The sequence below is a fragment of the Chanodichthys erythropterus genome, chromosome 11 (genome assembly GCF_024489055.1).
Source record: "Chanodichthys erythropterus isolate Z2021 chromosome 11, ASM2448905v1, whole genome shotgun sequence".
NCBI classification, from domain to species: Eukaryota; Metazoa; Chordata; class Actinopteri; order Cypriniformes; family Xenocyprididae; genus Chanodichthys; species Chanodichthys erythropterus.
In genome coordinates this window covers 57,612,341-57,630,228 of record NC_090231.1, presented here as the reverse complement: position 1 = coordinate 57,630,228, position 17,888 = coordinate 57,612,341, and the positions used below count along the sequence as shown (strand labels likewise).

At 36.4% G+C, this 17,888-nt stretch overlaps 1 protein-coding gene across 1 annotated transcript in view; it reads right to left on the bottom strand.

Annotated features, from left to right (window-relative positions):
• LOC137030980 (A disintegrin and metalloproteinase with thrombospondin motifs 7) overlaps nucleotides 1–17,888 on the bottom strand; it is a 90,597-nt gene that overhangs the window by 58,658 nt on the left and 14,051 nt on the right. The window contains exons 5-8 of the mRNA XM_067401526.1: nucleotides 14,841–14,924; nucleotides 11,849–11,973; nucleotides 11,620–11,769; nucleotides 5,686–5,829 (exon numbers count right to left, since the gene is read on the bottom strand). Coding sequence (XP_067257627.1) covers nucleotides 5,686–5,829; nucleotides 11,620–11,769; nucleotides 11,849–11,973; nucleotides 14,841–14,924 — 503 coding nt within the window. The remainder of the gene's footprint in view (nucleotides 1–5,685; nucleotides 5,830–11,619; nucleotides 11,770–11,848; nucleotides 11,974–14,840; nucleotides 14,925–17,888) is intronic.

Below are 17,888 nucleotides of genomic sequence, written 5' to 3'. Positions count from 1 at the left end.
ATGCTATTCTACAAAGTAAAAGAAAAAACAGCTCTATTATATAGGAAAACTTCCAGCCATTACACAAAAATCTAACCATACTATTGTGGTACAATATTTAGTTTCTAAACAAAACTCTTCAAGTCAAAGAGGACAGAGTGTCATTTTTTGTACCAAAACTCAAATAATACAGGAGAAAAACCACATAGCAGCTTGAACTAACACTGAGGGTAATTGGATACATGCTGCTGCCAATATCCTTTTAAAAGCCCACAATTGTTTTGGTCCAGTTGACTAAACTGTTCAGACAACAAGGAGAGGTTCTTTCTGGACACAAGCCATCGGTCTGTAAGCCTCCCAAACCACATGGTCCTTCCCTCAAAATTATCTGTAACACATTCCATATTTCCATAATTATCTATTGTGAGTTTTACATTTACAAGTCAATAGCATTTACAGAGCCTTCCAAAACACAAAAAGGCATTAACAGAAAGAGACTAACAGATGTAGAATCTGAACTGCAATGACAAGAGGAAGAATTTACTGAATCTAACACAGGTAATGGCATAATGGGAAATGAAGTAACCATAAAATCTACCTGTCAGTTTGTGTATGATTATGATATATTGAGAATATGGCGCTCATACTTGAGGAAAAAAACCCTACCTCAGTTCTATTCAGAAGCCCAAACTGAGCAAAATCACACAATTGGGCACAGTTTATGTCCAGAAAGTATGATGAAGTTGTTGTGATACAGTAACTTGCAATGTAAATCAATGAGATATTTATGACAGTATAGCATACTGTATGCATAAAATGCATCTAAACATCATTTGTCACTCTATATCTGCCAAAAATATGTCTTCATAAGAAAAGTTGACGGGACAACCAAAATGTTTGAAGTGGGCAGAGCCCCTTTTACTAAAAATAGCTATAACTCTGGAATGGAATGAGATATTTCCACTAAACTTGGTACAAATATGCATGAGCTCAATTTGAGGTCATAGTAAAATATTTTCAGAGTTTGGCCACTAAGTGGTGCCATAATAGGCAAAAACATGAAAATGGCTCTAACTACGCAATGGTTGGTCTGATTGACTTGAAAGTTGACAAGCGGTATCTTAGTCCAAAGTGCCATTATTATCAATGAGGACATTTGTGTCTCTCGAAAAACATGACCGTCATTGGCCAATGAATTTTAATCCCCTATTTGACAAAGTTAATGGAGGCCGATCAGAATGAAACTTGGTGGGCCTGTTAGACTTATAACTCTAGAGGTCTGTGAGAAATTTGAAAGAAATTGGCCACCGGGGGTGCTCTTTTGTACATTTTTTCTAATTGTTTAATAAACTGTTCTATTTTTATTACTATTACTTTATCCCCTGGTTTCACAGACAAGGTTTAAAATAGTCCTAGACTAAAATGCATGTTTGAGCTGTTGTAACTGAAAGTAACTTAAAGTTTAGGTTAAGTTTTTGAAAGTAACCCAAAGTGACAGATCTTAAATATGTCAGTGCCATTGTTTTTTCTCAAGATTCACACTAGTGAATTACTTTTAGTAAAACTACTTTTTTCTAGTGAATGTTTATAAAAGCTACTTAAATGCCCTAATTGAACTAAAGCTTAATCCTGGCTTAGGCTAAGCCCTGTCTGTGAAACCGGGCTTATATGTCAGGCTTTACAGGGTTAAACTACTATTATTATATAAATAACAGTGTTGATTTGGTTTTCTTCATGTGCAAAATGCAAGAATCACATTCAGTCCTTTAAAATCTTGTGCCACTGCAGCTATCCAAACAATTATCTAATGGCTCTCATCTGCCCATGAGTGTAAAACACAGGATAACAACGGTTCAGGATAAAGCCTAAGCAATCAAAACTTAAAGGCATTAACATAAACTAATTTCTCGGTTCCTGATGTATCCGCTTGGCCTAGATATTGTAACATTGCCCCATCCTGTTTTTGGGCACTGCCAGTTGTGTTGAACATTTCCCCTCACTTCAGTTCAAGCTGCAGCAGGCAAGCCTTGTCTAATGTGCTCCATATGGCAGGCAACAAAACTAGTGTAACTATGACAGAAGAATCAACACAGCCTTGTTCCTTCTTGGGAAATCTCAGCCATTCACATTGCCTTTGGCAACACACACTTGCAAAGGTCGAGGACAGAGCCAGCTTGTTGAGAGGGTAGGAGACTGATAAAGCTCCCGATGGCAGTAGCTGCCAAGAAGAGTTCCAATGAACTCCATTAACTTTCCTTAAGCGTGAAATTCAGAAAATTTGAGCAATCAGACAAAACTGGCCATTTAACCTACAGTTATTCATTCCACATCTTTGCTAAAATAACTGAGTATGAAGGAAGGCTTTTATGGTAACAAAATGGGTCACACTTTAGATTAGGTGTCTTTAACCACTATGTACTTACATAAATAACAATAATAATGATTGTTAGGTACAATGTATTTATTGTGTTGATGTTGCATTAGAAAACACTTGTGCTATTGAGGTGGGATACGGGTAAGTGGCAGGTTTGATGGTAGGGCTTTTTTCTTTGCACACTCAACATGGGTTGGAGCTCTTAATTTTGAAGTGCACCAGATTAATGAATTTAACTTTAAAAATGTACAAAATCAAGGTCCACTCAACATGGTCTCACAAAATTCTGTGGTATTTTATATACAGTATATATGGGATGTATATAAAGATGGCAAACTCAAAGAGCAATTTCTAGCTCTACTTCAGCAAAACTAAAAACATTTAATGACTGTCGAACTTCCAAAAAAAATTTAAAAAATCACAACGTTAACATTTAATTTAATTTCATTGACTTTTTCAGGCAGTTTTCCATGATTGTCTCTATACTTTGGAAGCCTGATTCCACCACTAAATATAAAAAAAGGGTCAGAATTGCGAGATATAAAGTCAGAATTTGGACTTTTTTTCTTGCAATTGCAAGTTTTTATCATGCAATATCTTTTATATCTAGCAATTCTGACCTTATATCTCGCAATTCTGACTTTATAACTCGTAATTCTGACTTTATATCTCGCAATTCTGACTTTATATCTCGCAATTCTGACTTTATATCTCGCAATTCTGACTTTATATCTTGCAATTCTGACTTTATATCTCGCAATTCTGACTTTATATCTCGCAATTCTGACTTTATATCTCGCAATTCTGACTTTATATCACACAATTCTGACTTTATATCTTGCAATTCTGACTTTATATCTCGCAATTCTGACTTTATATCTCGCAATTCTGACTTTATATCTCGCAATTCTGACTTTATATCTCGCAATTCTGACTTTATATCTCGCAATTCTGACTTTATATCTCGCAATTCTGACTTTATATCACACAATTCTGACTTTATATCTCACAATTCTGACTTTATATCTTGCAATTCTGACTTTATATCACACAATTCTGACTTTATATCTCGCAATTCTGACTTTATATCACACAATTCTGACTTTATATCTTGCAATTCTGACTTTATATCTCGCAATTCTGACTTTATATCTCGCAATTCTGACTTTATATCACACAATTCTGACTTTATATCTCACAATTCTGACTTTATATCTTGCAATTCTGACTTTATATCTTGCAATTCTGACTTTATATCTCGCAATTCTGACTTTATATCACGCAATTCTGACTTTATATCTTGCAATTCTGACCTTATATCTCGCAATTCTGACTTTATAACTCGTAATTCTGACTTTATATCACACAATTCTGACTTTATATCTCGCAATTCTGACTTTATATCTCGCAATTCTGACTTTATATCTCGCAATTCTGACTTTATATCACACAATTCTGACTTTATATCTCGCAATTCTGACTTTATATCTCGCAATTCTGACTTTATATCACACAATTCTGACTTTATATCTTGCAATTCTGACTTTATATCTCGCAATTCTGACTTTATATCTCGTAATTCTGACTTTATATCTGTCACGATCACCGTCAGTTCCTGTCACTTCCTGGACTACATTCCCCATAATCCTCTCTGCCAATCACCTGCACTCACTCCACCAATCACTCCACTAATCACCACACCCAGCTGCCATGCATTACCTGGACTATAAAAGACTCACACACTCATCACCTGATCGCGAAGTCTTGTTGTCACTTGTGTCACATTTCTGAGAGTTTCCTTGTATCCTGTTTGCCTGTCTGTGACTGATTTTGCCTGATTCCTGTTTTACGACCCATTGCTGCCTGCCTCGATCCTTGCCTGTACCCTGACTACGACTCTGCCTGTTCCTTATTGCTCCTGTTTGTTCCTGTTTGACCCTGCCTGAACGACCACGCTCACTTCTAATAAAACGCTGCAGTTGGATCTTACTCGGAGTCCTGCCTTCGTTACAATATCTCGCAATTCTGACTTTATATCTCACAATTCTGACTTTATATCTCGTAATTCTGACTTTATATCTCACAATTCTGACTTTATATCTCACAATTCTGACTTTATATCTCACAATTCTGACTTTATATCTCGCAATTCTGACTTTATATCTCGTAATTCTGACTTTGTATCTCGCAATTCTGACTTTATATCTCGTAATTCTGACTTTATAACTCGCAATTCTGACTTTATATCTCGTAATTCTGACTTTATAACTCGCAATTCTGACTTTATATCTCACAATTCTGACTTTATATCTCGCAATTCTGACTTAATAACTCGCAATTCTGACTTTATATCTCACAATTCTGACTTTATATCTCACAATTCTGACTTTATAACTCGCAATTCTGACTTTATATCTCGTAATTCTGACTTTATAACTCGCAATTCTGACTTTATATCTCACAATTCTGACTTTATATCTCGCAATTCTGACTTAATAACTCGCAATTCTGACTTTATATCTCACAATTCTGACTTTATATCTCGCAATTCTGACTTTATAACTCGCAATTCTGACTTTATATCTCACAATTCTGACTTTATATCTCGTAATTCTGACTTTATAACTCGCAATTCTGACTTTATATCTCACAATTCTGACTTTATATCTCGCAATTCTGACTTTATAACTCGCAATTCTGACTTTATATCTCGCAATTCTGACTTTATAACTCGCAATTCTGACTTTATATCTCACAATTCACAAGTTCGCACTTACAAATAATCAGATAGTATGTGTATAATTAATAATCAGATAGTATGTGTAATAGTATGCGTATTTGGCGTGCTGTCCGATGAGAGAGCTCTGAGCTTGGTATTTGGTCTGAACCCAGAGTACTCCCCCCGTATTTCTGGTTAGGAAGCAACCAGGTGAGTGTGAGGAGACGGGATGGTGGAGGGATGCTGGAAAACACTGTCGAGGAATATGGGTGAGTCGACTGTGTTTATATATATATATATATATAGGCCTTCACTCATGCTGACTGAGTAGATATTTGATTACTGATTGTTGACAGCGGGCTGAAATGACGTGGTGATTAGTCTGATTATTTGAATGTTGCTCCTCCCGAATTTTGTTAATAAAACATCATTTCTGACTTTATATCTCGTAATTGCAAGAAACTGTAAGAATTGTGAGATAAAAAAGTTGAAATTACCTTTTTATTTTTTATTTCCTACCATTTCTCTACTATGCCTATGCATACAGAAGGGCAAATATAACAAATAAGTGACAAGTAAAAAAAAAAAAGAGAGGAAAAAAAGCATAACTTACTCAAGGAAGCGTGTGATGTATTCCCGGCTGCAGCGAGACCAGTTGGGTGGAGAAGTTCCATACAGAAGCTGTGGAGACATGACGAAAGGCCTTTTCCCAATGGGCTCACAGTCATTGCCGTTCCCATCATGCTGAATCCCAAAGCTGTGGCATAAGAGCAAATCGGACAGTAAGAGGGTGAAAAGACACTGCTAGACTGGCTTTCTGCCATATTTCACATCGGTTCAAACAAATTAGGGCAGGAGTAGTGGTGGAGAGAGGGGATTTCTTCATGTTTAACTGGTAACACTTTACAATAAGGTCTCATTTGTTAACATTAGTTAATGTTTTTATTATACCTCAGGTGAGTAAGTTAATTTATTGAACAGATAAATTGCCATATGTAGCTCTCTAACAGAGTTCTCTGTGTAGCATGATCTATCGTGAAGGGTCATTATGGTTGTTGTAGCGCTGTGTTGGAGTTTATTGTCAGGGAAGAACCGTGTCTATTAATGTGTAAAGCTAGTCAATTTGAGATCCTTTCCATCTAAACTGCTTTTATCTTTTAAGTACTAAATGTTTTATGAGCAGTAATAAACATATTCATCCACACAATCACGCAGAGCCGAAGCACAACCAAAACAATGTTCTTCCACAAAATGCAGTTTTGTTTTTTAACTGCTAGAAGGCCAAAAGTTACATAGTGTACCTTTAATATTATGTTTTCATCATGTCCTTGTCCCTGCGTGTCCCTCCAGTGTATTGAAAGAGTGTAGTGTAAATGTAATTAGTTACAACAACTGTATGGAAAGTGAACTGATAAGTAGTCGTCATGCCTGCAAACCAGAGTGACCATTGTGTACAATAAAGAATGGGCTTGTTATTCATAAGTTGTTTGTAATGCACATGGTTACTTGGTTACTAGAGTAAAGCTAAATACCACTAAAGAACACTGGCTGAGGACAAGAACATACTCTTTTTTTTTTTTCAGACAATGTACAGAGTATAACACAGTGTGGCATCATGCCCTTGCAGGATATTGTATGTCATATATCTCAGTTTCAGATAACATCCTCATTGATGTTCAGAACCACACGCAAAAAAATCTTTACATACACTTTATTTTAAGGTGTCTTTGTTACAGTGTTACAAAAAATACTGAGTAATATTGGGGTTTAGTTGCTTGTAGTTATGTATAATTTACTGTTATTACTATAGTAATATGTAAAACAGTGTACCATTAACTTTACATGGAGCAAATTCCACCCACAGAAATTACATTAAATATGCAGTTTATTCATATAGAAAAGTACACACTTCTTTTCAAAATAATTAATGTACAGTAGTGGCCAAAAGTGACAGGAAAATTGACATCTCCACGCTTTATTAAAATATTATTCAAATTTGTTAAAGATTTTGTATGCATGTCGTGTAGCTGTGTTTGGAGTCACAAACTGTGTGGCATTATTTTTGTTCAGGCTGTGATACAAAAAAATAAAAAAAACAAGAGAGAACCAATAAAATATTAATAACTGATTATGTAGTCAATGTATGCCTTTTTGTGTTTCAAGGCTTTTTTTTGTGTGTCAATTTTAGAGTTTTGTTCTTCCCTCATATTTAAAGTTTTTAAAAAATATAAAATATTTTCCTAATGTTGTGATGGTTTAATCAAACTTGTAGGGTCATTAAAAACAAATATCTCCTCATTTTGGCCAAATGCTTAACAAAAACGGGCAAGTCAAAATAATTTTCTGTTATAATCGAAAGCATGTTACACTCTAAAAAAAAATGGACAAATCCAGCGACTGGGTAGTTTTGACCCAGCGGTTGGGTTAAAATTGGACAAACCCAGCGACTGGGTAGTTTTGACCCAGCGGTTGGGTTAAAATTGGACAAACCCAGCGACTGGGTAGTTTTGACCCAGCGGTTGGGTTAAAGTTGGACAAACCCAGCGACTGGGTTGTTTTGACCCAGCGGTTGGGTTAAAGTTGGAAAAACCCAGCGGTTGGGTTAAAGTTGGACAAACCCAGCGACTGGGTAGTTTTGACCCAGTGGATGGGTTAAAGTTGGACAAACCCAGCGACTGGGTTGTTTTGACCCAGTGGTTGAGTTAAAGTTGGACAAACCCAGCGATTGGGTTGTTTCGACCCAGAAGTTGGGTTAAAGTTGGACAAACCCAGCGGTTGGGTTAAAGTTGGACAAACCCAGTGACTGGGTTGTTTTGACCCAGCGGTTGGGTTAAATATGGATAAACCCAGTGACTGGGTTGTTTTGACCCAGTGGTTGGGTTAAGTATGGACAAACCCAGCGATTGGGTTAAAGTTGGACAAACCAAGCAACTGGGTTGTTTTGTCCCAGTGGTTGGGTTAAAAATGGACAAACCCAGTGACTGGGTTGTTTTGACCCAGTGGTTGGGTTAAATATGGACAAACCCAGCGATTGGGTTAAAGTTGGACAAACCAAGCAACTGGGTTGTTTTGACCCAGCGGTTGGGTTAAAGTTGGAAAAACCCAGCGGTTGGGTTAAAGTTGGACAAACCCAGCGACTGGGTAGTTTTGACCCAGTGGATGGGTTAAAGTTGGACAAACCCAGCGACTGGGTTGTTTTGACCCAGTGGTTGAGTTAAAGTTGGACAAACCCAGCGATTGGGTTGTTTCGACCCAGAAGTTGGGTTAAAGTTGGACAAACCCAGCGGTTGGGTTAAAGTTGGACAAACCCAGTGACTGGGTTGTTTTGACCCAGCGGTTGGGTTAAATATGGATAAACCCAGTGACTGGGTTGTTTTGACCCAGCGGTTGAGTTAAAGTCGGACAAACCCAGCGATTGGGTTAAAGTTGGACAAACCAAGCGACTGGGTTGTTTTGTCCCAGTGGTTGGGTTAAAAATGGACAAACCCAGTGACTGGGTTGTTTTGACCCAGTGGTTGGGTTAAATATGGACAAACCCAGCGATTGGGTTAAAGTTGGACAAACCAAGCAACTGGGTTGTTTTGTCCCAGTGGTTGGGTTAAAAATGGACAAACCCAGTGACTGGGTTGTTTTGACCCAGTGGTTGGGTTAAATATGGACAAACCCAGCGACTGGGTTGTTTTGACCCAGAAGTTGGGTTAAAGTTGGACAAACCCAGCGATTGGGTTGTTTTGACCCAGCAGTTGGGTCATTTTAAGCCAGCCATATAGTAATCTTTATTCAATAGTTGAGTTAAATAAAACTACCCATCAGCTTGGGTCAAATATTTAACCCAACGGCTGGGTTTGTCCATCTTTAACCCAACTGCTGGGTCAAAACAACCCAAACACTGGGTTTGTCCAGCTTTAACCCAACCGCTGGGTCAAAACAACCCAATCGCTGGGTTTGTCCAACTTTAACCCAACTTCTGGGTCAAAACAACCCAGTCGCTGGGTTTGTCCATATTTAACCCAAACACTGGGTTTGTCCATCTTTAACCCAACCGCTGGGTCAAAACTACCCAAACACTGGGTTTGTCCATCTTTAACCCAACCGCTGGGTCAAAACTACCCAAACACTGGGTTTGTACTGTAAATTCTCATTTTCCCATACATCACAAAGCCTGCTGTCTCAACAACAGCAGTCTAGAAGCACAGTTCACTAGAGACCCTCACCGGGCCGTCAAGCTGCTGTTTTTGAGTCCCGCTGTGCTCGACTGTTTATCATGATATCATTGTTTATATTTCTATGTGGTGTGACCACAAACATTTTTAAAAGGCATGTGCGGCAGACCAAACGGCACGAGATCAAACAAACTCTAAGTCTGAGCACAAGTCTCTAATACGGCAGGCTGTCATTTAATAGAAACGCTTCTGTGAAGAGAAATAAAATCCCAGTTTCTGCTCCTATACATCCATTAGTCTTCAGAAGTCATTTTGAGGCAGTCATTTACATAATGGTCTGGAACAAACACTGATGTCTTAAAAACTCTTTCACATCATCTTGAAGGGAACTAAACACAATGAATCAAACAGATCTGAATGAAATATAGCTAGAGAGATGCTGGCTAAAATTCCGGAAACTGTAATTTGAACCAGACAGAAGAAAAATGTGAGAGAATATTCAGTGTGTGATGGCCTCATACTGCCTCTAGTAAAGTGTGTGTAAATGCCACAGAACTAATGCATGTTTCATCAAAGACACCTCGACTTTGAGAGCCACACAAAATGAGCAATTTACATATGCAACACTGTGTCCAGTTTTAGCTGAGAAGGAATCTGTATTTCAAAACACGAAGTTTGTGTGTGTATGCACTGTAAGTAAGGGTGGATTCACTACAGTAGCGCAGGCAGCAGGACTGATAGATGGCTAAAGAAACATCACCAGCATGATGGTGTAAAACTACATTTCTTGTCTATTATCACCTGCTGCTTCTTACACCAGTGACGGAAACAAACACAGCAAAATATGTGTGAGAGTATTGCTATAGTTTGATAATATTGAAATGCAATAGGTAGCACCTAATTTATAATTGAAATGGTTTAATAACAGTATTTGGTTATGGTTACACTTTCAAAATCTATTTACAAAATTGATGTTTGAGATGATGGTTCAGTGTGAAACCATGTAAATATAAAACATACACTGAGCAGGCATTATTACATTATATTACATGATTACTTGTGTTCTTGGAAACCTTTTGATCTAAAGGAGTTTTGTAGTCAGATGTGTCTACAGTATACATTCATTTCTTTTTTTTGTGGATAATTTAAAAAGACGATTTATTAATTATTTATCCATCAATGAATTAATGCAGGGATGTGATGCTGATGAAAAGCTAATAATTAAATTGAATGTAAAATTAAAATAAAGCTTAGTGCGACTATAAAATCAAAGGTTGCGATTTAATTAAAAATATATATAGATTTTAAGATTTTACCAGTAATTCAGCAACTTAAAAAAATTGTAGCTTGCGAAGTTGCGATGTAAAATAAAATTATTATTAGGCCTATAATTATAAAATATATATTTTTATTTTACAGGGCAATTATAATTTGCAATAGTGCTATATTAATATCTTCATTTTTACAATTTTAGTTAAAACAACAATAACAAGCCCAATACATGTGCAGCCCTAAATATAAATATTGTAAAATATAAAAAAATATTTAACTTAAAATCTCAGGGGTGTCAAGTTTATGTTCTAGTTTGAGTTTCCAGTTCCTGTGTTTATTTCCTCTCTTCCTTAGTTCACTTACGCTGCGTCTGAAATGGTGAACTGAGTCGGTACTACATTTGAATTTACGATATGAATTTATATTTCATATTTGTTCATATTTATAATATGAATATGAGTAGAATGAATTGTCATTATCATGTGACCTAACAGCATCAGATGCGTCGCTTCACTTCCATTTACAAATTACATATATTTAATAGTAGGGAAGTATTCTATTTTGGACACAGTGCAAGTCAACTAGGAAGACAGGAAATAAACTCAGGAACTGTTCCAGAAGCCGTTTCACTGGGATACATGTCACAATAGAGAAGAAAAGACTATTGCAACTGCCGCTTTATGCTGACTTTAAGATATAATTAATTTATTATACTGTGTCGTAGAAGGAAAAACATTTTGTTTTTCTGCATTTATCTTTAAATGCAAATGAGCTGTTGCTCCCCGCCCCGTTTTCTCAGAAGAGGGCGGAGCCTGTACAACTCCTGCCTCAGATACTCTGCCAAAAACTAACAAAACATGTTTGGTTTTGATTATCATCTCTATCGCGATCACGCTCACGTGACACTGCAGTTCTTCCTAATCATGAAAGTTAAGTATCTGCATACATTTAAACAGTTTAAACTTCTGATACATGGTTTTCTGAGCACACACATCCGAAGCACGTGCACAGAAAGCTGCCTGTCAGACGGTCAAACTGATTTCTCTTACACGTTTTATTGCACTTAAACTGTCAAAAAACACACAAAGTTCACAAACACAGTCGGGACTTACTTGTGTCCGAGCTCATGTGCTACTGTAAACGCCAGAGTCAGGCCCGTGTCTTCATTGATGCTGCAGCTGCGATGAGGTTGACACATTCCAGCCACATGAGACAGTCCCAATGTCTCACAAGGCTTATTGATGGCGGCACAAATGTCCTTCCTGTGACAGAGAAAAGGGTTAATGCATGTATTATATATGTAAAGCGATGTAAAACTGGTTACAGTTAGGCCACGTGTACCTAGTAATCAGGACAGCCACATCATGATGGACTGGATGATCGTCGTCTTTCATATTAATGCCTTTCTGCCACTTACAGAAGCTGTTCAGACTGTTGTCTGCATGATGGGTGATTTTCAAATCCTCCTGATAATAAATGAAAGTATTAAATACATAAAGGAAAATTGCATTTGCATCCATGAAGTAGGAAATATAATAATTGAGTTTAAAGAAGAAATACAGTTTAAACTTGTGTGGACTTGCGTGAAAGGCAGTTTTATTGCAGCTTTTATTGACGGTATCATGTTGTAGAATGTGAGTTTATAAAAGTAGTAATACTACTCTAATATGTATTCACTTTGTAAGTTGAAAATGGGGCATTGCATAGTAAGCACAATGCATATAAATAAAATGCAATGGTAACCTCAAAAAAAAAAATCTATATTTGGTTGTTTGTGGCATTTACAGATTGATTCTCATGTGCTTATTTGAAGAAGGCATATTTGAGCACATGGCATTTCAAACCAATCTGGAGCGTGTTTCTTAAAAGCATTGTAAGCTAACTACAGTCACAAGTTCCGGTGTTACCAACATAGATCAAAGATTCAGTGTTTCCCAAAACCATTGTTTCAAGTCTTCTCAAGAGACACTACTGCTATTCCACAAGAACCAGTGAAGTTTGTTCTCTCTTCACATTAAGCAAGCACAGTTGTGTTTCCATTTACCATGTTTGATGTGCTCTATGCATGTGCACAATCAGTGTTTACATGTGAATAAACCGAACATGAGTAATTTCTTTAATGCATACATCACTTGGAGAAATCACCTCTGCCCAGAGACTTCGGGATTGAATACATGCCCATGTTAATTTGCAAGTTTATCAAATCATAGCAATTAAAAGAATGTTGGTAAGCAGAGAGTTGACGGTACTAATTGACTTCCATAGTAGGAAAAAATACTATGGAAGTCAATGGGTGCCATCAATTGTCCGGTTGCCGATATTCTTTAAAATATCTTCTTTTGTGTTCAACAGAAGAAAGAAACTCATACATGTTTGATATAACTTGACTAAGTAATGACAAAATTTAAATTTAACTATCCCTTTAATAATACAGCACAGAATTTACAGCATTTACAGCTGCTTCTTGAGTCCCACAGATTCGAGACACAAACACACCGAGCAGCTGAAAACTGTTCTTCCGAGTGATCAATCCAGTTTGAGTCCGTTTATTTACAGGGATGACAACCATATTTACATAAAGTCTACGTAGTGTGTACTGAAACAAACTGAACAACTATGTTAAAAGATGCATTCAAAAGCACATCAGAGATGTGTGTCTCTGTTCTCCAGATGTGGAGCAAACAAATCACAAGGATGTCTTGGGAATTTCTGTCATGACAAGTCTGTTTTCTTCACTCTAGTTGGTCTCAACAGACCTGTGATCCACGGGTTAATATTAATACTATTTTGGACAGAAGAAACTAACACAAAAGGACCAAATAAACAGTATTTATTCATGTTTCTTGTTTGCAGCCTTGAATCTAAACTCTTTTTATGGTTATCACTATGTCAACACATTTCAGGAGTGACTCCTGTCCCTAATCTCGTAATAATATAATTAATAATAATAAATAAAGCTGCAAGCAGCAGTTATCTGGGCCAAGCATGGGAGCATCAGACCAGCTGCAACAACAAGCAAGAAATGAAATTTTAAGATGATTTGAGGCAAATTGGCTGAAAAATCATTAGAAAATAGGAATTGAGAAATATGATTGAAAGGTTTATCACAGTCGACCAATAGGTGTCGCAGTGAACAAACTGATGTGGTGTGGTCAATGAAACATGCAAAGTTTGGTGTCGATAGGGCAAAGCAGTGCAGAGATACAGCTTCAGAGTCGTTTTGGCATCATGCCTCAAAATTGTTGCTGCGCTTTACGAAAACGGTTTTGCGAAATCCATTACTTTTTGCCAACATGGTCGGTGATCGGACTCAAATTTGGTGAAAATTGGACAAACGGGCTAAGAGGAGTTTAAAAAAAGTAGTGTTTTAACGAAAAACAAAATGGCGGACAGGAAGTTCGGCGGACTATAGCAAAATTAGTATCTATGTTCTCAGCATGACCCAAGAAATCTACTTTGACCAGATTCATTACAATAGGTTAATATAGTCAAAAGTTATTAGCATTTTTGTAAATTTCATTATAACTTTTGACCAGAAGGTGGTGCTCTACTGTCAGGGCATGGTGTCGAAGACCCATATCAAGTTTTGTAATGGTACGCTAATGCGTTCACAAAATACAGAATTTTAGTACAAAATTCAAAATGGCCGATATGGGAAAAATTGGGTATCATTCAACTCGGCATGTCACCCTGAATTTAATGAGACCAGGTTTTTTGAAAATTCAAAATGTCAGAAAGTGACTTCATAGCCTTTTTCTAGCCTTTACGGTTCAAAAGTTATTAGCTTAAATGTGCAACTTTGGACAGTTGGTGGCGCTAGAGGGATTGAGTTAAAGACTCCAAATTTGCTATGGTGACATATCAGACTCTCCTCTATCAGTGTGCCAAATTTCACAACTTTTTACCATACCGTTCTATGGGCTCCCATTGACTCAAGAGCGGAAACGGAAGAAGAAGAAGAAGAAGAAGAAGAACGCCAACGATTACAATAGGTGCATGCGCATCTTTAGTGTTTGGCCCCTAATTAACTCACCAGGCATCAAATGTGAGTAAAAATAGGCTTTGGCAAGCAAACAAATAATTACATTTAGGCTTAAAATTAAGCCACATTGTGAGAATAATAATGTGAAGTATGTGATTCAAATCAAATACAACATCTTGTGTGATTTTTTTGTTTTCTAACCGTGGCAACTAAGTGGAAAATTTACCACCACCAAGTTTAACTGATGCTTTCTGGCAGATTTTCAGCATTGCCGCACTGACATTGATTCAGAATGTCTGCTGTGTATTTTTAGAGCAAGGGTTTGCATGGCTGCGTTGTCGTCTCACTTACCTCGTCCTTTTCCAGCAGAATGAGACGCACGACAGCAATGTTGATGGCATTTCCGATGCTGGCATCCCGAAACAGCCCTGCAACCTATAAAACAAAGCATTCTCACAAATGAAAATGTAAATAGTTTAAATATCATCTCAAATCTCATCTAGATTTGAAGCCATCAGTGATCTATCCATTCTGATTCAACAACTCATAAAAACTGGACAGAATCGGACGTTTAATTGGTGATTTCACTGGAACGGAGAGCATTTGGATGAATGCTAGAGAAATGGATAGTGTATGTGACAGCTGTGTGCGGAGCCATATGTTGTTGTCTATGATCTGGTGGGAACGATAATACTTCATGTTTTAGGAGGATTCAGAGTGAAATCCCAGAGATGCTGTTTTCAGAAAATGTGAAGAGAGATCACATAATCACAGACTTTTAAGGGCGCTGACAGCTGAGTTCATCACAGACCTTTACAGGGGCTTAGATGAAAGACAGGGGAGCTGAAGCTCCAGGAATTCCTATGTAGAGAAGTAACTAAAATAAGTCACAGAAATAACTGCATATTGACTGACAAACTGATACTGAACTATAGAGATTAGCACAAACAGAGTTTCTGTGGGTGAAGTTCTGCTCTCGCATCAAAGCTCTCCTTGAGGTAAATGCGGTCTGAAATGTGAGAGGCATTTTCTATGCTTCTGTGGTGCTCATTACAAAATGTTCCAGTGAATTAATGAAGCACCTTTGATGCTGTTCTGTCCTTTTGAGGTGAAGCAACTTCTGTAGACATTAATCTGATCTTTGAGACTGCGACACTCTCAAAGGCTGCTTAACTTTATATTTTACAGGTTTCAGGTGCTAATGTTACAGTTACAGTGATCAAGCTTGCGTGGAATATACTGGCACTTATATTTAGCAAGGTTAGAGATGTAAAACAAATTAACTTAAGATGCATTATTAGTCATTGGAATTAGGGATCCAAGCAGTGAAAGTTAATAATATATATTATACAATTTCTATAAAGACACACTTATGTGTTAAACTTCAAGCATTAGGTTAGAAGGCTACAAAATATTAGAAATAAAATTGAAAACAGCCTAAAAAAAAATGCCTCAAATAAATAAAACTTTGAGGTGCGATATTGGCGATATGGCCAAAATATAAATAATATCTCAGTACTTTTTGCATGAATGGCGATATATGGTATATATATATTAGTATTTTCTACTATTATCTGGATATAAATATTATATTTGGATGCCCTACAAACAATGTTCATATTGAAGGCTATGAAAACACATATATAGTAAATAAGTTACCAGGTAGGCTAGGCTTTATGAGCAAATAAAAAAGTTAGAGATCGACCGATATATTGATTAACAGATATTTTCCCCGATATTTAAGCATTTTACCGTAATCAGATATCGTTTTTTTAATATCAGATTTACAGATTTTTTTGAGAATTGCGCGCAGGATCGCCATTTTGGTTTGTTCAGTTCATTGGTGTTGTAATCATGTCAAAACCAGAAGTATAACAGTAAATAAATATCGGTTATCGGGCACAAACAAAAATGATTGGTATCGGTTCTAAAAATAAAAAAATCTAAATTGGTTGATCACTATAAAAAAGGATTAAAATCACATTACTTTCTAACATTGTAACATTACAATCTAAATAACAAAAATAATGATTATTAAAGCAGAAGTTAAATTCACTAAACTAAAAATGAAAATAAATAAAAAACAAAGCACAACTGACTACCCCATTACAATAGTCACTTTACAGTTAATAAAAATACACTTACTTGTAGGTTTAAAATTCTACATATGGCACATTTATTGTCCAACAACAAATATTTCAGCTAAATGTATATTTTAGTCAGAATTATGGTGGTCCTATTCTATTGCGCTGCGTCTGTTTGGCGCGCGTGCGGATGGCTTGACCACTACGGACAGCAAAACGGAAATATTTGAATGACTTTCTAACATTATAGTTAACTATATCTCATTTTGAAGCCCTTAAAGCATGTCTCATGTTTAGGACAAATTGAATTTTGCAACTCACTGTTTTACCAAACTACTGTATATCGATGTAAACGCCTCATCCTATAACTATCATTTATAAAAAAAAATATAGCTTTTGATATATCGTAAAAACTCATTATGTTATACCAAAAGGCCTGGCAATTAGGCTAACCATTTTTGGCTGATGGATGATAAAACACATCAACTTATTTAGGACTTATATTTAATGAGTGACATGAGACATGTATAGAGACCAGAATAACATTGAGACTTGGGGGTGGGCTCTTTTTGCAGTTGATGAAAAATCACTCAAAAGAAAAGAACAAAGATTCAATGCTTCCAGAGAGCACAGTAAAAGGTTAGTTGAGAGAAATGGACTATTTTACCCAATATTTGTGTGCGCTATGCATTTTATATTTAGCAATATCACGTTGTTAGCTTAAATCATGCTGAAAATCAAATGCAACTGAAATTAACTGTGTGAAGCACAAACTCTGCTGGTTATGTACACAAATCAGTGACTCACACTCTAAAAAATAAAACATTGGTTCAACAAAAAAAAAATATGTTAAAGTTTTCCACTAGAATTTTTAACTTAAGCCAATTGGGAGAATTACATTAATTCAAAGCAATATTTTGAGTTGATCCAACATAATGTTTTAAGTAAGGTGAAGACGTTTTTTTTGCCACAATAAAAACACATTTCTAAGTAACACAAACTTAATAATTGTCAACATGAATGCAACTATTTAAGTTGATCCAACATAATGTTTTAAGTAAGGTGAAGATGCTTTTTGGACACAATAAAACGCATTTCTAAGTAACATGAACTCACCATGATGGTAAATCTCCAAAAAACCACATTAACACATTAACTCTTCTAAATTAGCATAACAAAACACTAATTACTGCTAAATCTCCCTTACCATTAATCTTGTGCAAAAAACATTATATAACACTTAATTTTAGCATTTACTCTCCCTTTCAAGCATGATGGGAAATATAAATCCTAGCCCAATTTCACTTAACTTAAG